The 13,525-nt window shown below is 52.6% G+C and overlaps 1 protein-coding gene across 4 annotated transcripts; it reads left to right on the top strand.

Moving 5' to 3' along the window:
• Positions 1 to 1,047: 1,047 nt before the first annotated feature.
• On the top strand, positions 1,048 to 13,204 carry LOC128847223 (zinc finger protein 420-like). Of its 4 annotated transcripts, XR_008446878.1 has the most exons (5): positions 1,048 to 1,191; positions 4,775 to 4,901; positions 7,635 to 7,748; positions 9,085 to 11,545; positions 12,708 to 13,204. XR_008446878.1 is itself a non-coding variant. In XM_054046593.1 (4 exons), exons 2-4 carry the CDS (start codon positions 4,775 to 4,777, stop codon positions 11,208 to 11,210), a joined length of 2,364 nt encoding a protein of 787 aa, XP_053902568.1. In that variant the 5' UTR covers positions 1,048 to 1,191; the 3' UTR covers positions 11,211 to 13,204. The 4 variants fall into 4 exon arrangements, 3 of the variants coding, with proteins under 3 accessions (XP_053902568.1, XP_053902566.1, XP_053902567.1); XM_054046593.1 differs by having other exon boundaries at positions 9,088 to 13,204; XM_054046591.1 differs by having other exon boundaries at positions 9,085 to 13,204.
• Positions 13,205 to 13,525: the final 321 nt, after the last annotated feature.

Raw genomic sequence — 13,525 nt, 5'->3', positions numbered from 1 at the left:
GTGCATGTAGAAAGGTGAGATTGTACTCTGTGTTTGTTACTAGGGTGACCATATTCCAGGTTTCCAAAAAGGACGCTGATGAGGAGGGTAGCTGGGGGAGGGTGAAGTTCTGGGTGCTGGAGGGGATACTCACAAGGTGAAGGCAGTGTCAGTCACTTTCAGTGTCAGGGCACTTGTCACAATCCCAGAATGCAGTGACAGCCGTCCCTCAACACCTACCTGCGGGACCCCCTCCCCAGGGCTGGGAGCTGGGGTATGGGCTGTTCCCCTCCCAGTTTGACACCAGACCATTGATAACTACTCGGAGTACAGTCTTTCAGCCAGTCGTGCATCCACCTTACAGTAATTTCATCTAGACCAACAAATTCCTCCCTGCTGGTCAGAACTGAGTCTAACCTGGTTGCCCGCAGTTACTTCCCCCACCATAAGAAAGCAGAAGTTGTCCCCAACATGTTCCCAGAACTTATTGCACGTTGGGTGCTACTCGGGTGGCCAGGTGCCCGGTTTTCGACCAGAAAGTCCAGTCGAAAAGGGGAGCTGACAGTGTCTGGTCAGATCTAGTGACTGGACACCCAAAGTCCAGTTACTGGGAGAGCCTTGGGCGGAAAGGCAGGGCAGGGTGGGACCTCGGGGGAAAGAGGCGGGGCAGGAGAGATTCCAGCACTGCTGCTGGTGTGTCTGGTTTTTAAAAATTACCAAGTTGGCCACCAGGTAGCTAGCTGAGAGGCTGTGAAAAATATGAACAAACACACAACTATCACTTTTCACAACAGCAGCTTTACTAGCTAGCAATAAATAAATAACGATATTGATGTGTATATCAGGGTGAGGGGACTGTTGGCCTCAAGATCCAGAGACTGACAATGGGCACGGGCCAATGCTCCAGGTCAGCCTGATGGACAGGGCAGACAGGCCAATGAGGAAGTCAGGAGTCTGGGGTCACATCCTCTCTGTGAGCTGGAGGGGCCAGAGCAGGGCGGGAGCTGCTAAGGAGAGAGCAGAGCAGCGCCAGCCAGAGCCAGAGAGGCACAGCCCAGGGAGCCGAGCTGGAGGCAGTGCTGAGGCAGAGGGGAGCTGGGTGCAGTGAGTAGCTGGGGAGAATGAGGGGGGATCTTGCACAAGGAACCAGTGCAGGGAGACGTCTCCAGCCAAGAGGGCTTGCAGGACTTTTGTGGTTCATCCCACAGAGCGGTGATGGTTTTTCCTTTAACCTTTCCCATTTTTTCCTTAATTTTTTTTCTTCGTTAATGTTTAATAAATTGTATTTGTTCTGAACTCTATGCAATGGTCAGGGAAGAGGTCAGGGAAGCGTCTGGAGTGGGCAGAGCACTCCAGAAGTGGGGATGCCCTAGTCCCTGTCCTGAGTCATCACAACACAATTGGGGCTCGAGCCCCCCATGAATCCTGGGCCCAGCCTTGTCGTGGTTTCAGGGACTAGAGTGGAAGGGGAGTCCCGGCGGGCAGGCAGGCCTCTGGGTGAAGGGAGTGGGAGCGAGGACTCAGATCCTTCTGCTGTTTGATTCCACCAGGGTGGTGGATAAGCCAGGAAAGTTCCCCACCATATCGGGACCATTCCCCCGCTGACCTTTGTGCATATTTATTGTTTTTTCCTAAAGTTAATTAAGTATTTTAGGGGAAAGTGTCAGAGCAGCCACCAGCCAGAGCTGCTGGCAACACTCTGAGGCCATCAAAAATTTGGTCATGAGAAGCCCATGGGTAGATGATCAGGATGGGCCCTTCTGACCCTAAAGTCTACAAGTCTAGCAGAGGCCAGACACAGAGAGGCGAAGCGCAGCGTGGTGGGTTTATCGCTAGGACCCAGGAGCAGCTGGGAGGCGGCTCTGGGGGGAGCGATCGCTGGGCTCAGGCCCGGCAGCAGGAAGTGACTCGCAGCCGCTGCGGTGACTCTGGCTCCCGGCGAGATCCCCGAGCCCCGGCGGCTGGTGCTGGGAGCCCGGAGCCCGGGCTGCAGCCGGGAGAGGGGAATCTCCAGCAGGGCCCTTCCCGCTGCTCCCCAGGAGCCTCTCCCAGGGCAGAGCCCCCAGCCCGGCCAGGCCCCTTCCCGGCCCGGCCCCTGACCCGGGGGGCCCCGCTCGGAGGGAAGGTGAGAGACCCGCCCCCCCCGTCACCCCCGGGCTGCAGGGGGAGGGTTTGATCCCAGGCTTCTCCCAGCGGAGCTGGCTGCGATTCCCGCCCCGGGCCCGGGAAAGCTGCCGCCAGCTCCCGGTGTGTGCGGGGCGGGGGGAGCCAGCCCGGGCCGTGCTGGGGGCTGGGATTGGGACTGGGAAGACACACGGTAGGGGACTGAAGAGGGCCGGGGGGGTGTCAGGGTAAGGGAGGATTTTAGGGGGCAGGATGGGATGGGGACAGGGGATGTGCTGAGGGCAGGATGTGGCGATGCAGGGCAATCAGGGGAGACTTATAGGGAAGATAGGAACAAGGCTGCAATAGAGGGAAACTGAGTGGGGGGTCACTGCGAAGGAAAAGGGGGATGTGGGGAGGGGAGGCTGGGGGGAAGACTGTGAGAGCAAGAGCAGACTGGCTGGGGGAGGGAGAGAAACAGGGTAGGGGTCAGGGAGAATGAGAGGGAGAGATACAAGGACAGCTCCCCCACCCCATGGGGCAGGAGAGGGTGAGGGGCTGACCCACCCAGCAGTCAGAGGGGAATTCTTTTACCGCAAATAATCAGTGATGCTTTGGGGGTAGGTGGAGACTTTGCTTAAGGCCTCAGAAGCTACAAGGCAAATATCCAGACACCCACACACCCTGCTCCCAGTGTATTATTTTCAGACACACGCATGATTTTGGGGTCTGTCTTCTGAGTGTTGGGGGCTGCCCAGGGCCCTGGTCTGATTTCTGGGCAGGTTTCACATCTCAGCCACACTGGTGTCCCACCGGAGTCACTGCTGGCTCTGCCAGGGGGTCAGGGGAGGCTCTATGTATTTTGCCGCCCCAAGCACGGCAGTCAGGCGGCTTTCGGCGTGCCTGCGGGAGATCCGGCTGGTAACACGGATTCGGCGGCATGCCTGCGGGAGGTCCGCCGGTCCCGCGGCTTCGGCGTACCTGCCGCCGAATTGCCGCCGAAGCCGCGGGACCGGCAGACCTCTCACAGGCATGCTGCCGAAGGATCCCTGACTGCCGCCCTCACAGTGACCGGCAGGCCGCCCCCCAGAGATTGCCGCCCCTGCAGGGGGTGAGTGCAGATGGGCCAATGGGATCAGCCTCTGCCTGCCTGGCCCTGAGAGCTGCAGGGGTAGCACAGGGAGGCTCAGTCATTAGCTGCTGCCACTAGAGGGCTCTGGCTATTGCTCAGGGAGAGGAGGAGGCTGGTGCGTGTCTCTCTCTGCTCCTGATATTAGAGCCCTTGAGTTGAGCTGCCTGGGTCAGATGCTGCTGCCTCCTCTGCCTGAGAGCCCAGACTGGGAAATTGCTGCTCCCCAGCTGGGGCTGTGCCAGGCACAGACCTTCATTAAAGTCCCCCCCCCTGTGCCCAGCCCAGGTGGGCACTTTTGCTGGACCTGGAACTAGCCCCCTGGGGCAGCCCCAGGCTTTGCTGACACCAGCTCCTGAGTCAGAGACCTTCAGGTGATGGGGAAAGGGCCTGGGCCGGGCAGGACAGTGACTCTGCACAAAGGCCCCTTTCAGGGTCCAGCTGGTGAGTTTGTACCGGAGGGGGAGGGGCTCCCCGGGTGTCTGCAGGTCCCAGAGTTGCTGCCTCCAGTGACACAGGGAGACTGACTCTCCTGGGAACAAGGGGAGGAGCTGGACGAGTTGCCCTCCTCGGGGAATCCCCCACATGGTTCCTTTGATTCTGCTCTTTTCTAGCATTTGTCTTAGTGACTCTGTCCCTGGGGGGGTTAAAAGTGTCTCAGGGGTTCAGTGCTGGTGGGAGGGGCCGGGTCTGTGTTGTAATAAAGTGACTGAGGGTTTTCCCAGCATGGCAGAGAGCAGAGCGTCTGTCTGCAGGGAGAAGGGGTGTGAAATGGACTCAAGCCCCTTCTGTAACTTCCCCCATCACCCCTCTCACCCTGACAGGCTGAAGACTCACGTCCATGTTTCGCTCCAGATCCAGGGGACAGGGAAGGGAACTGGCTGTGATGGAGCCAGCTCAGGTAGGGGATTTTCAGGGAGCTGCAGGGGCAGTTGCTGTAGAGGGGGAGCGGCAAGAAACACACAGGGGGAGGCAGGGAGGGCACAGGGTGTGAAAAACCCGCTGGGACACATTCAACTTGGAGCCTGATTTTCTGAACAGGCCCATTAGTGAGGGCGGGAACATCCCCCCATTTCTGAAACAGAAAACACCCCCCTGGTCAGATCAGATGCCCGGTGCTGGAGCCTGACCCCACTGGCCAGAGGCTGCTGTGAAATACGAAGGGAAGCTTTCGGGATTCCTGTCCCTGCCCCTGGCTCAGAGCTCTGCTTCCTGCATCAGCCTGTGGCTTGCAGGTGTGTGGGAAATGAGAAGACCCTGCCCTGCTCCGTCTGCTGGGAGTAGGGTGACCAGATGTCCCCATTTTATAGGGACAGTCCCGATTTTTGGGTCTTTTTCTTATATAGGCTCCAATTACCCCCCACCCCTGTCCTGATTTTTCACACTTGCTGTCTGGTCATCCTAGCTGGGAGGGACAAGGACCTTCTCCCCACCCCCTGAAGCCTCTTGGCTGCTCTGAGCAGGGTTCGGGTGGGATTCTGCTTTTCTGGGCTTCCTCCCCCATGACTAGCAGGATTGTGGTTGGGGCAGCAGGTGCTCAGTGGGGGACTCTTGTTGTTTCAGATGCCGGTGACCTTCGAGGAGGTGGCTGTGTATTTCACCCAGGGGCAGGGGGCTCTGCTGGACCCCTCTCAGAGAGCCCTCTACAGGGACGTCATGCAGGAGAACTATGAGACAGTGACCTCGCTGGGTAAGGGATTCCTGAGCCTCAGCTATTAGAAGCCGTGGGGTCTGCGTGTCTGAATCTGGTCAGGTTCTTCCCTGCTCAGTTAGATTAGAGGAGGAGGGTTGCGTAGTCCAGAGCTCCAGGGTGAGATCTCCATCCCCCATTCAAGGGAACAGGAGAGTCAGAAACCTAATGGACAGGCTAAATCATCCCTCTCTTACCAGCTGTCCAGGGGCCAGAAGCAGGGTATTGTCCTGCCTGTATTATTTCTCCTTCACACACCGTTCGCCTTGCTCCATCCGTGGGGAGGACTCTAGATTCTGCAGTGTGCCCACAAGGGGGGCCGTGATACCGGCATAAGAATGACACTCAGTGCCTGAGAGTAAAAAGCAAGGCTTTACTGAAGGAAGAACTTACACTCCAAGCTGCGCGGGGAGTCCCTGAGGCCCGCGGAGGAGCTGCGGGGGATTCTGACCGTCCGGGACAGCTGGCCAGGCAGGATTCCACTGAAGGGAGGCCGCTGCAATGCTATATCCCCCCGCGCTTATCTCAAGGTTACATGGGGTCAACAGCTGGCTACATGAGCTAACTTGTTTACAGACAAAAACATGCTGAACTATCACTACACTACATTTTGGCAGGGTCTGTCGAACAAGTTCATTGCATGGCCTTCAACTACACAGCCTGCATCTTCCGCTCGCATTCAGTCACATACTCAGTCCGCCACTTAGCTCCTCGCCAAGCTTCCGCAACCTGTCCCCTACATGCAGGCTTGGAAATAGGCAGGAGTTGAACACCCGAGCTGTGTGTGAAAGTAAGTCCCCGAGAGTGCACCTATCCTGAGACCTCCTAGTGAGGGTGTAACAACACCTCCGCGCCCTCAGATCCCTGCTGCTCCCAAGGGGTCTGAGTTACCACAGTCCCATGTCGGGTCAGTTTAAACTCAGGGAATGTTCCTTGCAATGTTCTCTCTAATTTTTTCCATCCACGTGCGGAATATATTTTGTTATGCGCGGATGTGCATCACCAGTAGAAACAAAAAATCTAGATATAATATATATTTTTAAAAAGTTACCATAGGGATAATTACTCCAGGCAGGACAGGTTAGATATTTTAGAACTAACAACTCAAAGAATTAAATTTAAATGTAAGAGAGAAATAAAAATTATGAAATGCATAGACCAGTCAAAACACTAACACACTTTGAAAGAATAAAATTAAGGAGAATATATGTGCATTGCAGGAAATATGAAGGAGTAATAATAAACAACAATAACACAAGTATGTGTTGAGAGGTGAGTGTGAAAGATTCCGTGTATGTGTGTGTGTTTGTGTGGTGTGTATAAAGACACACGGACTCGGCATGCATGCGTGTGTCTGGAGACACGGTGTGTGCGTATGCAGGCACACAGACTATGTGTGTGTTTGTGGAGACACTGTGCATGTTACACAGGGACACACAGACTCTTTCTGTGTGGAGACACAGTGCGTGTGTGTGTCGAAGCACACCAACTCTGTGAGTGGGTGTGGAGACACTCTGTGTGTTTGTGTGTATTTGTGGAAACACATTATGTGTGTGTGTGTGTGTGTGTGTGTGTGTGTGTGTAGGCACACAGATTCCGTGTGTGTGTGTGGAGGCACACAGATTCCGTGTGTGTGTGGAGACTGTGTGCATGGACACACACAGACTGTGTGTGTGTATATAGAGACACGCAGACTCTGGGTGTATGTGTGTAGAGACTGTGTGTGGAGATACACAGACTCTGTGTGTGTATAGACACAAACACTGGGTGTGTGCATGTGTAGACTCACCCAAAGACTCTGTGTGTCAGTGTGTGTGTGTGTGTGTGTGTGTAGAGACACTGTGTGTGTGCATGTAGAGAGACACAGACTGTGTGTAGAGACCGTGTGTGTGTGTAGACACACAGACTGTGTGTGTGTAGATACACAGCATAGACACACAAACACTGTGTGTGTGTGTAGACACACTCTGCGTGCATGTTTGTGTGTGTGTGTGTGTGTGCATGCAGACACAGAAATGCTGTGTGTGTGTGTATGCAGACTCACACACCCTGAGTGTGTGTGGGTGCGTGTAGACACACACAGACTCTGCGTGCGTGTGTGTGCATGCAGACACACACTGACTCTGCGTGTGTGCACGAGTGGAGACTGTGTGTGCGTGTAGACACACAGACTGTGGGGGGGGGTGGAAACACACAGACTGTGGAGACACTGTATGTGTGTGCATGCAGAGACTCTGTGTGTGTGTGTTTGTAGAGACGCTGTGTGTGTGTAGAGACAGACGCTGTGTGTGTGTGTGAAGACAGACAGAGAGATTGGGTGCTGGGGAAGCAGACTCTGTGTGGGTTCAGATCTCAGACCCTCTCCTGCTCAGAGTGCTGAGCGAGGCTGTTCCGTCTCCCCTGCTGGGGTACAGGGGCGGGGGGAAGGGGTACCCTGACATCAGCACCCCTTTTCCCCTGTCCCTGCTCTGCACAACCAGCAGGAGGGTCCCAGGAGCCACAGGGGCTCAAAGGCAGAGGGCTGCATTGCAGGGCCTGGGGGAGGGGAGCACCTGAATCCACGCTGCCTGCTGGATGTGAGCGGCTCTGGAGCCTAATCAACTGCGTGGCACTTCAATCACTCCTGGGTGGCCGCTCCAGCATGCAGCTTACAGGGAACATGGGTTCCTTGTGACAAATAATCTACCAAGACTCCCCGCACCCTGACCTTGCCTGATTTCACCCCCTGCGCAGGATTTCCCATTCCCAAACCGGACCTGATCGCCCGGCTGGAACGAGGGGAAGAGCCGTGGGTCCTGGATCTCCAGAATGCCAAGGAAAGGGAGAGCCTGAGAGGCACCTGTACAGGTGAGGAGTCAGGGAAACTGACACAGAAACATCTGGCGAGTGAAGGAAAAAGCTGGGACTCCCAAAATGTGCCATGAGCAAGAGCCCTCAGTTCTGCCCCATCTCACCCAGGTCAGGGCTGCAGTCAGCACGCAATGTTCCCTCTAATTTTTTCCATCCATGTGCAGAATAAATGTTGTGTGCACCGAGATATGTGCCTATGTGCACCACCAGTAGAAACAAAAAACCTAGATATAATATGTATATTTTTTAAAAGTTACCACAGGGCTAATTAGTCCAGCCAGGACAGGTTAGGCATTTTAGAACTCACTACTCAAAGAATTAAATTTAAGTGTAAAAGAAATAAAAATTATGAAATGCATAGACCAGTCAACACACTAAAATAACAATATGAAAGAATAAAATTACAGAGAATATTTGTGCATTGCAGGAAGTACCAAGAAATAATATCAGCAATAATACAAGTATGTGTTGGGAGGTGAGTGTCACACAGAGACTGTGTGTGTGTGTGTGTGTGTGTGTGTGTGTCACAGAGACTGTGTGTGAGACAATGACACAGACTGTGTGTGTGTGACACAGAGACAGTGTGTGTGCTGGCTGCTGGGGAAAGCAGTTTGCTGTCTCTTTAAGACACTCACTGAAAGCTTTCCTGCTCTGTCCTGAGCCCTGTTGTTTGCCTTCCCCTGCTCTGCAGAGATGTGGTACATGGGTAGGGGAGGGGGGGGAGAGAGAGAGAGAGAGAGTCAGCTGACTGCTGGGGAAATCTCAGAAACAGTGCATTGTCTCTTTAAGAAAGGCACTCAGTCACCCACCACCATTCAGACCTCAGGCCGTAGCAGCTCCGAGTCCTCCTGAGCCAGGCTGTCCCTTCTACCCTGCTCTGCAGAGATGGGGTACATGGGGAGGGGGAGGGGGACACCCTGACATCAGCACCCTCCCACCCCCTGCTCTGCACAGCCAGCAGGAGGATCCCAGGAGCATCTGCAGGATGGAGCAACCTGTGAGGAGGGGCACCTGAACACATGTTGCTGTCTGTGCTTGCATTTGAATCTCTCCTTCGTGGCAGCCCAAGCCTGCAGCTTACAGGGAACACAGGCAGGTGTTGAATCATCAAGGCAAATATCAGTCAGAGCTTCCCACCCAACCTGTTAGCTGTCGGGAATTTCCTCCCTGACTTTCCTTCCCTGGGAGTGTTTGGGTGGGATGTGGAGGCAGAATCCAATGTCTCCATCTCCCCAGCAGTCACTGTGTTGTGTTTTCCCTCTTTGCTATTCCCCTTTCAGTCCTTTCCCCCCGGCACAGGCAGTGACTCCTGTCTGGATTCTCTCTCTCCCAGCAGGTGATAGGACAGTGAGTGAGAACAAGGAGGAGAATCAGCAGCAGGACGGTCCTGAGCAAGTGGAATCGCAGGAGAGGTTTTTGAGAAGAGCTGAAGGGAATTTTTCCCAGTGCTTGGGGCAGGGAAATGTCTGGGGAGATCGACACAGATCCGAGATGCAGCTGGGAAACTATCCCATGAAGAAACTGGATAAATCCATTCCATGTGGTGGAGGCTGCAAGGATCCCAAGGAAGTCACAGACCAGCAGACAAGTCACAATAAAGAGAAACCCTACAAATGTCTTGACTGTGGGATAAGTTTTAGCAAAAGTTCATCCCTTATTCAACATGGGCGAATCCATACGGGAGAGAGACCCTATAAATGCATAGAGTGTGGGAAAGGTTTTATTGAAAGTTCAGCCCTTACTAAACATGAAAGAATCCACAGAGGCGAAAGACCATATAAATGCCTTGAGTGTGGGAAAAGTTTCAGTGTGAAATCAACCCTTAATACACATGAGAAAACCCACACGGGAGAAAAACCCCATAAATGCTTGGACTGTGGGAAAACGTTTGGTCAGAACTCATACCTTATTGAACATAGGAGAATCCACACGGGAGAGAGACCATATAAATGCCTTTACTGTGGGAAAACTTTTAGTCAGCGCTCACACATTATTAAGCATCAGCGAATCCACACGGGTGACAAACCGTATAAATGCCTCAATTGTGGGCAAAGTTTTGTTGACAGAACGAAACTTAATAATCATCTGAGAATCCACACAGGAGAGAAACCCTATAAATGCTTGGAGTGTGGGAAAAGCTTCATTCAGAAGTCACAACTCATTATACATCAGAGAGTGCACACAGGAGAGAGACCGTATAAATGCCTTGAGTGTGGGAAAAGTTTTAGTCAGAGCTCAAAGCTTATTACACATCAGAGAACCCACACAGGAGAGAGACCTTATAAATGCCTTGAGTGTGGGAAAAGTTTTATGGAAAGTTCATCCCTTATTCGACATGGGCGAATCCACACAGGAGAAAGAGCCTATAAATGTCCTGAGTGTGAGAAAAATTTTACGGAAAATCGATCCCTCATTAAACATAGGAGAATACACACGGGAGAAAGACCCTTTACATGCCTTGAGTGTGGGAAAGGTTTTATTGAAAGTTCATCACTTACTAAACATGGAAGAATCCACACAGGAGAAAGACCCTATAAATGTCTTGAATGTGGGAAAAGTTTCAGTGTGAAATCAGCCCTTAATATACATCAGAAAACCCACACAGGAGAGAAACCCCATAAATGCTTGGACTGTGGGAAAACTTTCAGTCAGATCTCATACCTTATTAAACATGGGAGAACCCACACGGGAGAGAGACCGTATAAATGCCTGGACTGTGGGAAAACCTTCAGTCAGCGCTCATACCTTATTAAACATGGGAGAATCCACACTGGAGAAAGACCCTATAAATGCCTTGACTGTGAGAAAGTTTTCAATGAGCGATCAGCCCTTATAAGACATGAGAGAACTCACATGGAAGAGAAACCCCATAAATGCTTGGACTGTGGGAAAAGCTTCATTCAGACATCACAACTTATTATACACCAGAGAGTGCACACAGGAGAGAGACCCTTTAAATGCTGTGAGTGTGGGGAAAGTTTTATTCAGAACTCAAAGCTTATTACACATCAGCAAATCCACACAGGAGAGAGACCTTATAAATGCCTTGAGTGTGGAAAAGGTTTTAGTCAGAGTTCAACGCTTATTACACATCAGCGAACCCACACAGGAGAGAAACCCTATGGATGCCTTGAGTGTGGGAAAGGTTTTATTGCAAGTTCAGCTCTTACTAAACATAGGAGAACTCACACAGGAGAAAGACCCTATAAATGCCTTGAGTGTGGGAAAAGTTTCAGTGTGAAATCAGCCCTTAACATGCATCAGAAAACCCACACAGGAGAGAAACTCCATATATGCTTGGACTGTGGGAAAAGTTTTAGTCAGCGCTCATACCTTACTAAACATGGGAAAATCCACACGGGAGAGAGACCTTATAAACACCTTGACTGTGGGGAAAGCTTCAGTAAGAGCTCAAAACTCACCAAACATGAGAGCATCCACAAGGGTGAAAGACCCTAAAAACAGCTTGACTGCAGGAAAAGCTTCAATTTGACTTCACACATCAGTGACCCACACAACAGAGAGACCTTGAATCTGGGGGAAGTTTCATTTTGTGCTCCCGGAGTATCAGGCATTCACAAATCTACATAGGGTAGAAACCTCTGAGATGTCCTCAGTGTGGAAAAGATGCCAAGAGGAACTAACTCCATACTGTACATTAGAGACTCCTCTGCACAGCAGAGAAACAGTGCCCTGATAAAGGGGGACCATAGTGAAAAATCCATTCTCTTGTTCCCACACCCATCAGGGGCATTTGGCTCCCAATTATCCAGTTGCCTATTGCAGGAGTGAAGGTAAAGCAGCACCTGAGCATCTGCTGGTCAGTGACCCTCTGGCTCTGCCTGGTCTAAGCAAACCCCAGGCAGAGGAGGAGAAGCCCCCATCAGCCCCTCCTCCCTGCTGCAGCCCTGGCTTCTGAGCTAATGGGCCACAGATGGAGGAAGGGAAAGAGAGAGAGAAACTCCTCCAGCCGCTCCCTCTGCCTGGCTGTAGTCCCCCCTCTTCCTTCCCCTCCCAGCTGGGATCCCCCTGCCATGGAGATGATGAGAAGGACACTAGGGCCAGGCCCCACCTTCACTCTAGACCCTTGTCCCCACACCCCATCTTCCACCAGCCCCTGGGCTGGGCTCCCCCACTGACCTGGAGCTGTTCCTTGCAGGGGGAGTGTCCCTGGGGGTTGGTAACTCCTCCCCTCCCCAAATCCCCCAGGGCGATGGGCTTTGGGGGATCAACTGTTAAGGGACCAGGGTGATGTATTCTGGGGATGATATTGGGGATTGAATGGCTGGGGCTGGGGGATATCGAATGCTGGGGGTATCGAGTGTTTGGGGACCCTGGGATAAGAGGCGAGGGAGAGCACAGGGGTAGAGAGGTGCTGCCTCATCACTCACCCCCTCTGCCCCTTCTCCCTGCCCCCTCTGCATTCAGACAGCACCATTGGCAGAGACTGATTCCTACAGGGCGTTTTCTTGGAAGCCTGGATTTCCCACCTCTGCTACAGCAGCTTCAGCCTCTGAGAGGGAAGCAGCGCTGCCTAGTGGATAGAGCACTGGCCTGGGACTCAGGAGACCCTAAGCTCTGTTCCCAACTCTGCCAGCAGCTTGTGGGGTGACCTGAGACAAATCTGTGCCTTCCAGAGAGGGAATAAATGGGGGGTGATAATATCAGCCTCCGAGTGTCTGTTTAGGGCAGGAGAAGTGGTTGGGATTCGCTAGTGCGTCTCCTTTGTTCCACCTCCCCTTTTGTAGCCTAGACTGACCCATAATGGTTTATTCCAACCCCTATTAGCAAAGTGATTGTTAGAGTCACTAAGTGCCCCCTTTGGAGTGAGATTGTGTCATTCCCATATATTAAATTAGTTTGACAGGTTGTAGCTCAGGTTTATTGGGGACTTCAAAAGACAAATGATCACTTGCCAAAATAGTCCTTTCTGATTTTCTTTTCACATTTCCCTAGGCTCTGTCATGAGTCTTTCTTGATCTTTGAACCGTGAAAATGACCAGTATCTATCCGAGAGTCAGAGACTGAAATGGGGAAGGAACTGGCTGCCTGATCCCTGCAGAGATGTGTGATACATTCAGGAGTGGGGAGAGGGTGGGTGGCTAGGGCCTTGAAAGGGCGCTGTTTGCTTTTGCGAGCCAGAGAGCTGAGTCTGAGAACTGTGAACTCACTGCACATGCCCCAGAGAGAGAGGAAATGTCCTACAAGTGCTGGGTAAAGTCGTCCTTGAACTCTAAAGAGCTATCAATGATGCCCCAAGAGGATTGATGTGGAGAGGAGTCGGCGTCTCCCCATTGCTGAGAGGAGGAGGCCGGGCAAATGCCTCTCTCATGGATTGTTAGCGCTTTTCTACCAGATTTAACTTGTTCCTCTTTCCCTGGGGCGCGTGTGTGGCTGGAGCACCAGTGTGCTGAGCTGGGGCTGAAATGCACTGTGCCGAGCTGGGCGTTGGATTGGGGGTGGGGGGGGGGCAGGATTTAGCTTTTATTTCTTGCTTTGAAAAGAATAAAGTAGAATTTAGTTTCTCAAACTCCCAGTGTCCCTTGTCTTGAATAATGGGGGTGAAGGGGAATGGTCTTTAATGGACTCCGCGGCTTTCTGGCTGTCACCCATTGATGCAGCTGGGGAAAAGGCTGGTATTCTGGGGTGTATTAACGTGAGTGTTGTAGGAGGTCGTTGTCCCACTCTGCTCGGCCCTGGGGAGGCCTCAGCTGAAGTCCTGTGTCCAGTTCTGGGCACCACACACTTTCAGAAAGATGAGGACAAATTGGATT

This window comes from Malaclemys terrapin, chromosome 13, assembly GCF_027887155.1.
Source record: "Malaclemys terrapin pileata isolate rMalTer1 chromosome 13, rMalTer1.hap1, whole genome shotgun sequence".
Classification (NCBI taxonomy): Eukaryota; Metazoa; Chordata; order Testudines; family Emydidae; genus Malaclemys; species Malaclemys terrapin.
This window is presented reverse-complemented; position numbering and strand designations above follow the sequence as displayed.

Bases quoted from the DNA above. Each gene is read 5' to 3' on its own strand.
- LOC128847223 (XM_054046591.1), top strand. From the start codon at position 4,775: ATGCCGGTGACCTTCGAGGAGGTGGCTGTGTATTTCACCCAGGGGCAG. The intron at 4,902-7,634 runs GTAAGGGATTCC...CCCCCTGCGCAG, and splicing joins TGAGACAGTGACCTCGCTGG to GATTTCCCATTCCCAAACCG. The intron at 7,749-9,084 runs GTGAGGAGTCAG...TCTCTCTCCCAG, and splicing joins CCTGAGAGGCACCTGTACAG to CAGGTGATAGGACAGTGAGT.